General features: G+C 38.9%; 1 protein-coding gene across 1 annotated transcript; it reads left to right on the forward strand.

Annotated features, from left to right (window-relative positions):
• Window positions 1–2: 2 nt before the first annotated feature.
• On the forward strand, window positions 3–14,776 carry LOC148130836 (lipase member M-like). The gene is given in 11 exon segments (XM_087965674.1): window positions 3–59; window positions 4,013–4,121; window positions 5,233–5,350; window positions 6,921–7,119; window positions 8,782–8,891; window positions 9,776–9,912; window positions 11,582–11,728; window positions 12,318–12,389; window positions 13,648–13,713; window positions 14,544–14,700; window positions 14,703–14,776. Coding segments are annotated over 10 exon segments (1,179 nt in total). The 5' UTR covers window positions 3–59; window positions 4,013–4,022.
• The last annotated feature ends 1,731 nt before the right edge of the window (window positions 14,777–16,507 follow it).

The raw sequence follows: 16,507 nt of genomic DNA on the forward strand, positions 1-16,507 counted from the left end.
GTGAACATTTGAATCTTTCAAGGCTCAGCATTTCCATCCAGGACAGAAAATAAATTCTGGTAAATATTTCTTTTTTTCTTTAAGCAAATTGGCTTGTTGATTATTGTAGAACAGAAGATTTATAATGTTCTCTCTATTCGGCATCATTTTAAGGATCTGAGAGCAATTTTAGCTATAATAGATTGTTGGCTTTTTAATAGATGCCAGCATTGCAATTGTTTGTTTTCATTTAAATAATGTATTACATACATACATACATACATACATACATACATACATACATGGGATCCAACCGGTATAACTACTGGTTCTGTTGCTATGCATTGCGTGCACATGCGTGAGTCACGCATGTGCAATTTACGACCTGCTGAGCTGCCCAAGCAGCTGAAAAGTGCTGCATGCAGATGCGGAGTGTTTGAAAAGCCTCATTTTTCCTGGTTTTTCCAACCTCAGCTGTGCCGCGCAAAGCAGCTGAGGTTGAAAAAGCAGGAAATAAAGGACAGGTAAGAGTCCGGATGGGCGAGTGGGCCAAAACAGCAGCAGACACAGAACCGGTTCTATGTCTGCTGCTCTTCAGAGCAACCAGTTCTACAGAGGTGGACAGAACCAGCAGAATCCCACCCCTGCATACATGCATACATATATACATACATACATGTGTGTGTGTGTGTGTGAGTGTGTGTGTGTAAAAGAAGAAACAGACATCCTACTATCTCCAGAACTTAAAATTATATTTAATGTACTTACTAACCTTTCGCCAGCCTCTGATAACATTGTCAGAGTGTTAACCTACCATTACAGAGATCTTTGCCTTTATATATCATTACTCATTAATCTCTTGTTACTTCCTCCTTTGATCAACATGATGGAAGCAAAAACAACAGAGCTAATTACAGATGGGAGGTAGTTGGAAGGGCCTATCATGAGTGCAAGGGCTAAATTGATTAAGGATATATAAAGGCAAAGATCTCTGTAATGGTAGCTTAATACTCTGACGATGTCAGCAAAAGCTGATGAAAGCTTAGTAAGTACAATAAATATAATTTTACGTTCTGGAGATTGCAGGATGTCTGTTTCTTCTTTTACAAGCTGAAACTCATATTTTTAGAATAGGTATGTATGTATGTATGTATGTATGTATGTACATGCATACCCCCTCCTCTGACAAATATCCACCCATTGTTTATCTAAATTCTTCTATACAGACATCAGAAATTCATTTATGAGGAGTGAACATGTTTTTTTAATTAATTTAATTCAAGAAACTGTGATGCTCCTAAAATAGTCTATTAAATGGATGTATGCCAGATTTATGCTAACATCACTGAGAACATTCTCAAGTTTATTTTGCTTAACAAAAATCCTAGCAAAGTGTTTTAGCTAAAGAATATTCACTGAATCAGTAGTAAACATCAGTTTATTTTATTGTTGCATATATTTGCTTAAAGTTATTGCTCCTACACCAGCCCTAATATGATTTTTTTTAAAAAAAATCCATCCTTCCCCTAAATACATTGCAGTGCAGAATTTCTTGCAGAATTTACATTTCTAAATGCCAAATTAAATCAAAAGTTTATTGTACCTATAAGACAGTCAGTGAAGTGAAAGTAAAACAAGTAAAAAATTAAAACATAAAACTAAAAAGAAACTGGTGTCCAAAGAGTAGCCAAGCTTTCTGTCAGAGGATTTCAGAGGATTTCTTAAGACAAGATAGATAAAAATAATCTGAAATTCTCTGTAAAAAGAGCAGTGAAGAAATATTTGGCTCAAGGCAAACCACAGCTGTTTCAATATTCCATTGTAAAGCAACGGAACCTGTAACAAATGTTTCAGCTTTTTGGATTGCAACGTATTTGGTGTCAAATAGTAGTATTATATAGAATGGTTCTGAGATTGTATTTTACTTCATAAGCAGTTTGAATTAAGGGGTTCTACCCTTGTTCCTCACTTTATCCAACTATAGACTTCTCTCATGAACAGTGGTGGTATGCTACCGGTTCAGCCCGGTTCAACCAAACCGGTAGCAAAAATCCCTACTGGTTCAGCCCAACCAGTAGTAAAAAAAAGCCCACAATGATCAGCTGAGAGGAGGGGGGGGAAAGCCTCCAGTGATCGGCTAAGAGGAGAAAGAAGAGAAAAGCGCAGGATTGGCCCTGCCATCCGCCCCTGCACTTTTCTGTTCTTTAACCCCTCGGCTGATTGGCACTGCAGGCCTCAGCTGGTGTGTGGAAAGCTGCACACACGTGTTAGGTGCACATGCATTAGGTGTGTCTGTGAGCAGGTGTGCTATCACCAAACTGGTAGTGGAACAGGTGGGATCCCACTGCTGTTTATGCAGATAATTTGAATGTTTTTCAGGAGGGGCTGATATGGAGTAAATTCTCCTCCAGTCTCAGTGCTTGTAAAAGTATGTGGGAATGACCCGTGAGAGGCAGGAGGAAGAACCACAGCCTAGACAACAACTCTGAGTCCAAAGGTTGAGTGAAGAAAGCATCTTAGAAGGGACCCTCCCAAGATTTTCAAGATAGTAAAAGTGAGGGACAGGAGAGGTGCTTTCAGACTTGCAAGATTCTGTTACTGTAACCCTAGAATAAAGATAGAGTTAGTACCTCTGACTGTGCTTCTTGTTTGGATTACCTCACAATGCTAACAACCTTACACATCTGAAAGTTCTCCTCCCATCCCACACTTTTCCTTCTGGGAAAACTAGGGATGATATCATCTTTAAATGCTTTGCTCATCTCTTCTTCAGATTTAAATTTTGTAATCAGATCATTGTCTAGGCCAGGGGTCACCAACATATTCGGCCTCAGGGACCACTAAATTCATCATTTTAAATCCTGCGGACCACTAATACAATCTGCCTAATGACCAGCTGGGTGGGTGTGGCTAGGTGGGCATGTGACTGGATGGGCATGGCCAACTCGATGTCACTCACGTTGAAGGATGCCTCATTGGCCTCTACTCGCCCTCCCCTTCCCAGCCACTCCTCACCTCTCTGCCCAGACTTTTTAAGGCCCCAACAGGAAGCAGTTGTTGGAGCTACGCAGCCACCAAGAGAAAGAGTTCAAAATGGATCTGTCCGAGAAGGAGGCTCAGCAGAAGCACCTCACTGAGGACTATGATCATAGGCTTTCCAAGCAGAGGGAAGACCTGTGGGAGTGCAAGGTCGGGTACCAGCGCTGGAGGCTCAGTGGGCTGAGATGGTCAGCCAATTCCAGGCCATTATGCCGTACCACTGGAACAAGGCCCTCTGGCTCTTCTCTACCAGCAGCATTTCCCTCCAATCTTTGCCCAAAGCCCCATACCAGGAGGCTGAAGCACACTCCAAGTCAGAATTTCTGCCCCTCTCCGACCCACAGAAAAAGATCCCGAAGGGGGAGACTCTGCAGCAACACAAATGTTCATTGCACATATCCGTCTCAGGCGGCGTAGTTTGAGGACCCCTGATTTAGGGGGCGTAGTTTGAGGACCCCTGATTTAGTGCAATATAAAAAATGCAAATAATTTTTTTGAGGACTATCAAAATTTTCTCACAGACCACCAGTGACCGCTGGTCTAGGGTGTAACATTTTTTCTTGTCTCCCAGAGTTTTCTTACATACCACAAACCATTAAGGTTCTTTAATCAAATGTATGACTCCCTGCTTACAGTTGAAACACAGGTATTTGAAGATAATAATATTCATATATTAAATTTATATGCCACCCCACTCCCAGCAATCTAGTACTGGAATTCTTACAGATTTCATCCTCTGGTACATCACTTAAAGTCATATGAATAAGCATAAGACTGCAATATTAGTAAATGTCAGTGCACTTCAAATTGGTCTTTTTAACAGGGACATCCCCAGAGCAGCTAAGCCCTTAATTCTAATTGTTAGTTACACAATGATTACTTAATAATTCCCAATTGTTACAACTTTTGTGTGTTGACATTCTAGCAATTTCATGCATGATTTATTGGCGTCAAACATTTCTCAATCTTCTAAACACCTTTTTTTTAAATATAGGTACAAGAAGATGGGGTTCTTATTTTTAATGGTTTTTGCAATTCAAGGCATTTTATCTTCCATGAGAATAGTGCCCCAAGCCAGAAATCCTGAAGCATACATGAACATTGTAAGTTGTAATTGTGTTGGTGAGTGATGTGGTATAATATAATATAGAACATTAAAAAGGGCAGTAAGGATAAATGGATCCTTAGAATAAATGTTTAAAACAGGGTATTTCAAGTTCCATATTTATTCAGTCCCAGAAAAGCAAAAAACATTAAAAAAAATAACCCTGCCTTGGTTTAGTTTAAGATGTAATAGAGAGAAACAGATGGTCTTTCAAGATAATGTTCTCATAGCCTATAACAATAAATAATATTCCTGAACTATCCTATTGCTTCTATTTCTTCCCTTCCTCAAAAGAGCTAAATAAAAGCTGAAAATGACTAGAAAATAATACAAGTAAATTAAAAGAATTATTTACAAATAAATAAATAAAAGAAAGTCTTTCCAGGAACTTTAATGATTGATTAATTATGATTAGGGGACTGGAGACTAAAACATATGAAGAATGGTATAGGAACTGGGCATAGCTAGTCTAGTGAAGAGAAGGACTAGGGGAGACATGATACCAGTCTTCCAATATTTGAGGGGCTGCCCCAGAGAGGAAGGGGTCAAGCTATTTTCCAAGGCACCCGAAGGCCAGACAAGGAATAAGGGATGGAAACTGATCAAGGAGAGATTCAACCTGGAAATAAGGAGAACTTTTCTGACAGTGAGAACAAGCAACCAACGGAATGGTTTGTCTTTGGAAGTGGTGGGAGCTTCATCACTTGAGACTTTCAAGAAGAGATTGGACTGCCATCTGTCAGAAATGGTGTAGGGTCTCCTGCTTGGGTGGGGGGTTGGACTAGATGACCTACAAGGTGCCTTCAACTCAATCTATAAAATATCTGTAAATCTGTAAATTCTTTCCATTATGGATCACTAATGCTCTTCTAGGTTAAAAAGGGCTTGGTAGGTTTTATTGATAATGCATACATGTTCTCATTTTTAAAGTAATACATACACATTAATTCTTCCAATCCTTTTCACATTTGATATTCTACATTAAAAAAAAAAACATAATCCTTTGGCTATTTCCAGACTTCCTTTTGGTTGTGCTACAGATTAATAATGCACCAGTTGATAGGTAATGTAAAAACATGATGCATTTATACTGAAATTTCCTTCACCAGAGTGAAATCATTCACCATAAAGGATACCAAGCTGAAGAATATGAAGTAGCAACTTCTGATGGTTACATTCTCACTCTTAACAGAATTCCACGTGGCAGAAAACAACATTGGAGCCAATGTAAGTAAAAATAAATAAGACTATACATTTTTAAAAATTGTGGGAGATATTTATGAAAAGTTTGTTTAGAACATTTTGCAAATAATAATAATAATTCAGATATGTCTATCTTATCCCATTGGAGTAGCCAACATTATGTGACAGATTGTCTTCCAGTTGACACAACTTTCAAATATACTTTTCAACTGATCACAGAAATCATGGGTTGAAAGCCAGCATGGAGGGCTTCTAGCCATCACCTTTCTAAGAGCAGGAACGGAAGCATAATTCCCAGTTCTTAACTTTTTGAAGATTTTTGAAGATGGAGGAAGGTAGAACTTAGAAGGGTACAGAGGTAGGTACATAAATTTATTCTTAGGCATTTAGGATAGCAATAGCAATAGCACTTAGACTTCTATAGTGCTTTATAGTGCTTTACAGCCCTCTCTAAGTGGTTTACATTATATTGCCCTCAACAACCTGGGTCCACTTTTTACCCACCTCAGAAGGATGGAAGGATGAGTCAACCTTGAGTCTGGTGGGATTTGAACTGCCAAATTATAGGCAGCTGGCTGCAGAAGTAGCTTGCAGTACTTCACTCTTCTAACCACTGCGCCACAGAGGCTCCATACTTATTTCTAGTTATTTAGGATGCATATTTTCCCCAACATTAGGCATTAATGATGTGTGTGGGGGGGTGTATATGTATGTATGTATGTATGTATGTATGTATGTATATGTGTGTGTGTGTGCGTGTGTGTGTGACCATGGGGATACTGCCACAGTCATACGTGTGAAAAATGGTCATGTCACTTTTTTCAGTGCCATTGTAAATTTTAATGGTCACTAAGTGACCATTTTAAAAACTATTTTAAAAACTAAAATTCAATTGAAACTACATATGGACACCTTTATTCATTTTTATGGATCTCACTGACATCTAGAAAGCCTTTTTAAAGTGATCAGTTCAATTGGGGGAGGACAAGCAACAGAGAAGAAGGCAAAAAAGCAAAGTAACGGGAGAAAGAGGCAAAAGAAACTACCTCTGTCTACTTTGGATTCTAGCTCCATCATAAATTGCCTTTAATATCCTTTATCCTAACATGTGACTCCCAACAGATTAGATTTTGGAAATATGATCCTCAATGGAAAAATAAATTCCATGTCATGATGGAGAAGTGTTATTTTTTATTATTAGATAAAGGAATGATAAATAATGGATTTAGCAGAGTGAATCGATAATATGATGACCAATTGATGAACTCTTCCCAGACCCCTTAATGATAAGCAGCATTCCTTTTATAGATACTTGCTACCATTGACCAGGGAAGACTTAAAATCACATAAAGAATTTTTACTTTTAGGAAATTACGAATATGAATATTTTGAATATGAATGAATATTTTGCTCTGGTTTTGAGTAGCAGCCTAGATTCTAATATTAATTTGGGGACAGGGATAAAGAACTAAGGATCTACGCTAGTACTGAATCTAGAGTTGCTCCATGTGCACAAGATAAACAAACTTGGGTAGCCCACAAAATTTCAGGAACTGATGTGAACAATAATGATCTTTGTGATGTCTTTTTACAGCAGGAAAACCAGCTGTACTTTTGCAGCATGGCTTATGTGTAGAAGGAAGGGTATGGGTTGCAAACATGCCCAATCAAAGTCTTGGATTCATGCTAGCAGATGCAGGTTATGATGTCTGGATAGGGAACAACAGAGGCACCTCCTGGTCTCGAAAACATCAACACCTTACAATCAAGCAAGACCAGTATCATGCTTACAGGTGATTTAAAACAGAATGGATAGACAGCCTCAGGATATGTGGTGGGTGTTGTTGTTTTTTTGCTTTTAATTGCATTTCTTAGACTTAATGTGGAGCAGCTTTTTACCAGATTGCACAACTGTATTCGCAAATCCATACGATTTAGCTGCATTTCCTATTTCTTTGTTCAAAATACATGTTATTAAATTTTAAGCCTGTGTTACAAAAGAGAAATGTTTGGCTTTTTACTGTAAAATACAGTAAAGGTTTAAACATTCAACAGCAAGAATGGAAGAGAATTTTTTTGAAAACAGAGTAGTGTGAAAGTTTGCCCTTAATTCTTTGGTATTAATCAACTGATTATGTTCTCCTTCATCATGTCAATAACATTATAAAACTAGTGGTTAGTAATAACAAGTAACAATGAAATAGGCTGTTCAGATTCTTATTTGTAAAGAAAAATCCATCCATTGATTCATCCATTGACAAATGTTATGATATGGAGTTTCAATCCTTATTTTAAGGTATTGGGTGTATTTTTATGTACAAAGGTTGTACATTGGCTTTTTTTTTTTTTTTTTTTTTTTTTTTTTTTGTTTTTTTTGAATTAAAGTTTTGGTTTTCAGGAGGGGCGTTTTTGAGGTTTTGCTTTTTCCTATGGAGTTTCTTGTCGTGGAGGGGGGGGAATGGAAGGTTTATTTCTTGTAGTACGGTCATTTATTCTTTTAAAGTCTTAAGGCCTGGGTTTTTTGGTCTCTGTCACGGCAATGGTGAGCCTTCTGTTACAAAGGAACATAGATACAGTTGGGGGGGGATTCCCCAACCATCCTTGTCATGGTGATGTTAGTAAGGTGATATCACGTACAAGTCTGGGACTTTCCAACCCAGGACAGGGAGTGAGATCATGCAAAGAGGCCTCTGTATCAGACACAGCATGCGCCATCTACAGGATCTTTTTTGTTACTACAATTAAGGCCACTTGGAGTTTATCTGTGTCATCAGGATCACAGTGCAAATGGATGTGGAGCCTTCTTGGCTTTAGGATGTTTTCTGCCCTGTGACCCTTCACTGGTGAAGACAGGCACAGGCTTTTGGGGATGAGTCTGGGTTGCCTGCATCTCAAATTGAAGCACAAATGATTACTATAGTCTGCAATTTTTCTGGAAATCCGTTCATACTCCTGCACCATGCGAAGGGTGTTTCATCTCAAAGTACATGGCTAAATGTCTACGAAGCTTCTTGGATAAGAAGCAAAACGTCTTCAAAGAAAAACAAGTAAATCCAGTTGCCTCCTAAAAAAAGCACCTTTGGGACCACCATGATCTGAATGACTGAGAATTTCTAAAAACATTTTAAAAATTGACAGTTGCAACAGCACCATTCAAGTTCCCATCCCTCTTATGTTATATGCATCACATACATGATACCTGTAAAAAATAATAATAACACAGGACTTCAGTCATGGTCATGACCATCCTCTCATCTTTTTAGGATACTCCAGACACATTTGATGCAGAGTATGTTTATTTCTACCATGGATCTCAGTACTTATTGCCATCCATCTTTGAAAAGGATGGTTCAATCGACCTATATTATGTTGAAATTATATTGATTGAATTAGAGAGCTCATAAAAACAATGTCAATTTACTTATTTAATATAAACTGTCTATTATATTTTACAGTTTTGATGAAATGGCCAGATATGACCTCCCAGCCATGATTTCTTTTATTGTGAAAAAAACGAGAAATTCCAAGATACATTTAGTGGGCTACTCTCAAGGTGCCACTCAAGGTATATTATAGAAACCACTACTACACAAACTACACGTAGCTGTATAGTATGTATCCATGGCTTCCATACGGCAAAAGACAGAGATGGCAGAGATAGAGATTTTATAAAATTAGAATGACATTAATATATGTTTATTTCACACATGCTTTTAGATATATTGCCACAGAAAAACCAGGGTAGAAAAAGTTAATTTCTTTAAAACAGGATAAAGGCTTAACCAAGACTTCTGATTTGGATTTTTAAATAATCTGCTTATTAGTCTTCAGGAAGTCTCTTAAAAATGCTTAATGTTCTTTCAATGCAACTTTCAGAAATTAAGTAATATCATGCTACTAAAAACTAAATAAAGTTTAGTGAAATAAAGAAGTTGGTTATTGCAGAATAGTTCAGTGGATAGCAATATATTGCCCAGGTGAGCTACAACTTCCTCAAGTAGCATTAGCAGAACTCTATAACCAAATCATTTCAAAGTGGCCCAAATCTCATGAGATCACTCAGCTCAGCTCAGCCCTGAAGCCAGCTGTCTCTCCACCTGAGCATGAGTCGATAGATGGGCCCTGCTCTGCGTCTGGCTCTGAGACCTCCTGCTCCTCAAAGCCTTCCGCCGGCCCCGATGGTAACCCAGTCACTCCCTCCATCTCCTCTGACTCATCTGACTCAACTGCCATCTCCACTGGTAGTTGACGAACCACAACACTTAAGTATTTTTAATTTGAAAATCCTGCATATGAATATTAGTTTGGATAAGAATCTATTCCCCGCTCCCCAAATAAATCTGTCCTGGTTCTTTTACTTCTATTGATTGTGCTTAGAGTTTCACCAAAAATTTGGACTTTAGAAAAATATGGTTTTTTTAGGCTAATATTTTGGGCCTGTATTCTCAGGTTTGATTGCACTTTCATCTGTGCCATATGTGGCTGAAAAGATAAAAATGTTCCATGCCTTGTCTCCAGCAACCATAGTAAAGAATTCTCAAACTCCAATAATCAAATTACTAATCCTGCCAGATGCTGTATTAAAGGTATTTGACATATAATGTGATGGTAGTAGCAAAGATGAGGAGTTCAATTATTTAATTTTGTTCCCCTATAACACATAGATTCAACTTTGGGCACGTAACGTTTTGATTTTTGCTTTAATATCTGTTGCATGAGGAATCCCTGCTACATAAAATGGTTCCTATGATATGGGACCATTTATGATCCAATCTTTCTTCTAGATATAGTAAGCTTACTAGCCAAAAACTAAAATGTGAAGATGCATTTTAATTCACTCTGCTGTGCTTCTGCTGATCTGAACTTTCTTGAAATACAATATTGACATAGATGAGCCAGTATTAAGAGTTACAAACATCAAGAGTTAGCTACTAACATTAGAATGGCGACATATTTTTTAAGTTTACACCTGAATACACTTTTCTCTAATTTTGCATTTTCTGACTAATAGAAGAAAGAAAATTTACTTGTCATTCAGAATGACCACAGCTCCAGATTTTGCACTATAGCAAATTCACCATAAAAAAAAATATATTGGAGAAAGAGCTATAAAATGCTTTATGTGAGGGAACCTTACCTGCAAAAATGCCAGAGGCTTAAAATGCTTCTCTTTCAAGATGCACCTAAAGTCTCAAGGCTGAGGGACCAAATTTAGCAGATGTATAGAAATGAGAAACTGACAAAAACCAACACAATAATAACCCACAAACAAACCATAGATGCAAATAACTTTTGGCAGCCTATGCTCATATTGAAAGTGGATAGCTTTTTGTTATCCATGTTGCAAGTAGCTCTTACTCAAATAGGCTGGAAATCTGATTTGTTTATTTGGCCTAGATGGTGTTCTTCCTCCTCCTCTGAATTATCTGGTATTATGTGGTAGATCAGGTTGGCAGAATTATTCTGCTAATAAGATCATTACAACATCAGCCTTCCTGGAAGAGGAAGCTGGCAGCTCTTGTCTCTCAAACTGTGAATAAGTCCTCTCACTTGTCCTGTGGATGAGAAAAACAAGGCCAATGAGCAGTGAATAGCTGTTATGAAGAATGGGCAGTCCTTAAGTGGCCCAGAAAAGCCTTTGGCAGCAGCAGGTCAGCCTTATAAGATTGTCCAGACAGGAAATGCAACCAGATGGACTAACTCTACTTTATTTTAAGGTTAAATTAACAGAATCTTACAAGTTTGAAAGTACATTTCTCTCCCATCATCTTTACAAAAAAATAGATAAATTTAACTTCCGAGATGCTTGCCATGCCCACATTCCTTTTGTGAGACCTCTTATCTGCTCCCCTGGATGTGGCTCTTCCCTCATCTCCCATGGTCCTTCCCAGGTATCACTGCACAGAATGTCGACAGCCACTTCAGTCTGGGGCTGACTGTGTTGAACATATGTCCATCTGAAACAGCTCCCTTTCAGGAAAATGAAAGGAAAATGCACTTTTGGAAGATGCATTTCAAGTTCTCCAGGTGAAATCCTGAGCGATTAAGGTGCATTCACTTTATTTCTAAATAAGTAATTACAGTTATTTGCATGGTTAGAGTGAAACCAGGCATTCTCACACCCAGCTATTCCAAGCTATTTGCTTTGAAACAAAATCATCATGCTCCCATCCTAGGAGAAGCCAAACGCTAGAACACTGATAGATCCATTGATCCATATTTATGTAATTACATATAATATTAATATATTTACAGGGTTTAGTGGGCAGAAGGGATTTCTTCCTGAGAAATGAGATTTTGAGAGAAATTGTCATCCACACATGCAGCTCCATAATTTACAACAAACTCTGCTCCCGAATTATTTCATTTATTGGAGGTTATAATGAGAAGAATCTAAATTTGGTATGTATCAAGAAAAATGTATTTTAGCTGTCTGAAATTTCTTCTGAACACCTCACAGAGATTAAAAAACTGTTTCCATGAACTTCCATGTCTTAAATAATGGGAACTGCTTAATTAACAGGCAGCATAAACTTCATCACAGCTTTAGCAATTGTGCATATTTATAATGAATATATGGCTCCTTCTAGTTTGCTCCCTGCACAATTCATATAGGAGGAAGGAAGGAGGCTTTGCCATAAAATAAACTGATCTGAACTAAACCAGACTAAATAAAGGAAGCTGCAGCTCAGGAGGATTATTAGCAAAACTATCCCATGGTAGGCGCAGTGGTTAGAATGCAATACTGTAGAATTAACTCATTGCTCACTGCAGGAGTTCGATTCTGAGAGGCTCAAGGTTGCCTTAGCCTTCCATTCTTCTGAGGTCAGTAAAATGAGGACCCAGATTGTTGGGGGCAATAGGCTTACTCTGTAAAGCAATTAGAGAGGGCTGTAAAGCACTGTGAAGTGGTCTATAAGTCTAAGCGCTATTGCTAAGTGCTATTAAGAAAATTGGAAAGTTACTTCAATGATCAAAATATCTGTTGCAGAGCCGCATGGATGTTTACATGTCATACTTTCCAGATTCAACATCCGTTCAAAATATACTTCACTGGGGACAGGTAAAGTATCTGAAAATCCAATATTGTTTTTCAGGATTTCATATGATTATAAAAAGGAGCCGCAATGGCACAGTGGTTAGAATACTGTACTGCGGGCTACTTCTGCTGACTACCGACTGCCTTCAATTTGGCACTTCGAATCTCACCAGGCTCAAGGTTGACTCAGCCTTCCATCCTTCTGAGGATGGTAAAATGAGGACCCACATCATTGGGGGACAATATGACTCTGTAAACATTTAGAGAGGGCTATAAAGCACTGGGAAGCAGCATAAAAGTCTAAGAGTTATTGCTATTAAACTTTACAGGAACAGTACAGGCCTGAATTGAGGGAAGGAGAAACCAGTTTGTTTTGTGAGGTGCCAGGAGGTACCTAGGGTGTATACTGAGTGTTCTTCAGGTCCCAAGAACCAAGAATGACCCATGGAGTTACTGAATGACACATGGAGTTACTGAAGAGTAGTTTCCTTTATTGTTCTTCACCTACAGCAGGGGTGTCAAACTGTCACCACTGCATCACGTGATGAATCGGGACTTTTCCCCCCTTCACTAAACCAGGTGTGGGTGTGGCTAGCATGTGATGCATCTGATCCATGGGCTGGGAGTTCGACAGCCCTGACCTACAGGCAGAATCTTGCCAGACTAAAGCAACTATTTGCATAACTACATATATACTCTGGAAACAGCTAGAGAAAAGCCATTTTAATCCTCTTACTGCTGACCAAACTTTCCAAGATTTGCTGTCTCTTCACCTCTGGAAAGGAGCTCTCCCAACTGGGAGTCCAGACTACATACCACCATAGTTTTACAATGATAGAGAGAAGATGGTACAGTGCACAATATGCCTTGATTCCTTGATGGGCTGGGATTATTGTTGTGCATTGCATTACGACCATTACCATTCATTATTGGTGTCACTTGTAACAGAAAGTTCTACTGATCTTGGGTCTGCCTAAAGTCTTTGCTCAGTGTTTAAAGCTATACTTTCAGTCTTTAGTATAATAAAATACCAGAATTTGGAATAATTTAGAAATCACTTCTCCCTCTTTCCCTCCTTCCCTCCTTCCTTCCTTCCCTCCTTCCTTTTCTTTCTATCTATCTATCTATCTATCTATCTATCTATCTATCTATCTATCTATCTATCTATCTATCTATCTATCTATCTATCTATCTATCTATCTATCATCTCCCTCTCTTTTTCTCTCTCTCTCTCCCTCTCCCTCTAACCCTTCTTCCCTCCCCTCCCCTCTCTAAAATCTAGATCTACAAAACAGGACAATTTAGAGCTTTTGATTATGGGGATGGAAATAAGGAGAGATACAATCAGGTAAGATTTATGCACTACTTAAAGTTCACTTCTCTTCAGCAAGTACACAAGGTGCCCATAAATGACTGTATTGTTCTTGACTAGCTGCAACTGCTTTTGTGCATATTACCAAGGGAAAAAAATGAGGGAAACTCATGTACAATATAATATACAGGGTTCAATGCATAACTATTAAAACCCAACAATCATTGGGGAGCCAAGCATTCACAACCAAATGATAAATTTGTTTCCCTTTTTTGCTTAAAAACGTCTCAAGCTGCTTTCAACCTAATGAACTTCAGGCAAGTGTGTTATCTGCGCAAGTGAAAGTCTTGCTCTTCTATAACACATTTATATGATACCCCTTAACATTTATTTATATATGAATTTTATTCATCTGATTTGGTTGCCACCCAACTCCAATCGATTCTAGCAGCTCACACAGCATAATAACAAAATAACAAAAATGAAGTCAGAATGGAACACAAGCCAATAAACAGAATGGTGTTTCCAGTCAATAATACCAAGCATATCATACATCCAACAAGGGACACTAATCATCTTAGCCCAATGTTTGGAAGAAGGGCAGGTCTTTAAGGCCCTCTGGAAGATCACTAAAATGACTATTGTTTCATACCGATTTTATCAGGACACCTCACTCGCTGTGCAAGGATTTCTATCACTGAAAATATTTGTTCTAACTAAATTACCATGATCAAATATTAAAATATTCACCTCATCTTTTACCTCCTTTAAAAATTCATTCTAATTTTTCAATAGGCAGTTTGTATTTAGTATGCCATTTCGTGTGGGGAAAAACTTCCTCAGTTGGTTTATTTTTGTCTTTTTAGGATGAGCCGCCATCTTACAATGTAGAATGCATTACAGTACCAATAAGTATATGGTATGGAGAGAATGACCTGTTAGTGACACCTGATGTTGTCAAAGCATTAATTAACCAGCTCCGTAGTGTTGTCTACAAAAATAGCTTATCTGATTGGAATCACGTTGATTTGTTTGGGGCCTTGATGCTTCTAAGAGAGTTTACAGTCCTCTTATTAAATTGATATCCTTACATACGTAATGTTGTAAATCTGCATAAATTAAAAAACTACTTTTCCTTTAGGTTTGTAAGAAATTAGTGATATATAAATATAAATGTTATTGCTGCTAGTAATCACAAAAGGGATTTTGAAAATCATGGGAGATTGCTTACTTAATGTTGCTTTCAATAATATTTTGTTATGAGTCTGTGCTTATATCCCAAGCTGGCCAAATACTCATGCTCTAAAAGAATCAAAGTCTGAAAAACATCTGTACAATACATGGGAACCTTGGGGTTACAGTAGTTAACTGTACTGCTTTTAATCATAATGCAAAGATATTTTGCTACTTGATGGTCTCCTCATAAAGAAGCTAAGAAGAATTAATTTTTGGATCTTATTTCATTACTCTGTGTGACACAGTCCTATTTGAATGTAGTAGACTAGTCTAGAGAAAGCAGAGTTCTGTCATCCAACAATTTCTTGCCATTTCTCACCCTATTGCAGGGAGGTCAAACTCAAGGCCTGGGAGCCGGAGCAGGCCCTCGGGGTACTTGGGTCTAGCCTACGGGCTAGACAGCAAAGGATCAGCCCGCGGTGCTTCTGCTAGTAAGAATGGCCTCCCAAATTCCATTTTTGGCTGCCACAGTCTCCTGCAACCCTCTGCCAGTGAAAACGGAGCTTGGGAGGGCCATGTGCAGCCCTCCCAAGCTCCATCTTCACTGGCAGGGTCTTGCAGGAGGCTGTGGCAGTTGAAAACGGAGCTCGAGAGCCCGTTTTTGCTGGCAAAGTGCTCAGGCCACCACAGGCACAGCCGACACAAGTGATGTCAAGCTGGCCACGCCCACCCTGGTCAAACCCACCGCACCCCCCCACAAAGTCAAACACAACCTTGATGTGGCCCTCAATGAAATCGAATTTGACACCCCTGCCCTATTGCCTATTGATGGGACTACTTTCTTCAACAGGAGGATTGTTACTAGATAAAAGAAAGTTACCGTATTTGCCGGCGTATAAGACGACCCGGCGTATAAGACGACCCCCCACCACCACTGGAAACGCCCTCCAGAAATCCCCGGGGCTGCAGCGGCAGGGCAGAGTGCCAGGGGCCGTGGGAAGAGCAGTAAGGCTGCAGCCTCGGGCGGAGCGGGCGGCGGGATGAAGCGGAAGCGGCGCAGGGGATCCAGGAAGCCAGAGGCGCCTTCGCTGCGTCCAACAAGCCTCCAAAGCGGCAGTGGATATGCCGGCGTATAAGGCGACCCCCCACTTGGAGGCATGTTTTTCGGGGCAAAAAAGTCGTCTTATACGCCGGCAAATACGGTATTCTGATTTTTGAACTCCAGTTTTATTGTGAATTGGCTAAAGGATAGCAGAGAGTAGGCAGTTGGCTTTAATAAAATAGCTGTCCTTTTGCTTTTGAAGTATGTTTTTCATCTGAACCTTTGTATGGTAGAAACCACATTGGTGTAAATTTAGTACGTCACTTAAGCACTTAATAACATGACCTGTATCACGTTTTGCAATTACAGTAGGATGTGATAAATATCTCAGTCCTCTCTGTGTATCAGCATTTGCGTGCTATCACATGAAGGACATCAGAATTCATGTGCTATTACTTCTGATGCAGAGAAAAGTATTATTCCTCTTCATGCAGAGGCAAAACAATATTTTTTTAAAGAAAGGCATGGCAATAATAGCAAAAGAACCAAGAGACACATTGTGGAATTAGGATATTCTTTTCAAGATGTATGGCTCAATGATAAGGATTATGA

This window comes from Notechis scutatus, chromosome 4 (genome assembly GCF_049901735.1).
Source record: "Notechis scutatus isolate UNSWTSFEM ecotype Mainland chromosome 4, rNotScu1.2, whole genome shotgun sequence".
Lineage (NCBI taxonomy): Eukaryota > Metazoa > Chordata > Lepidosauria > Squamata > Elapidae > Notechis > Notechis scutatus.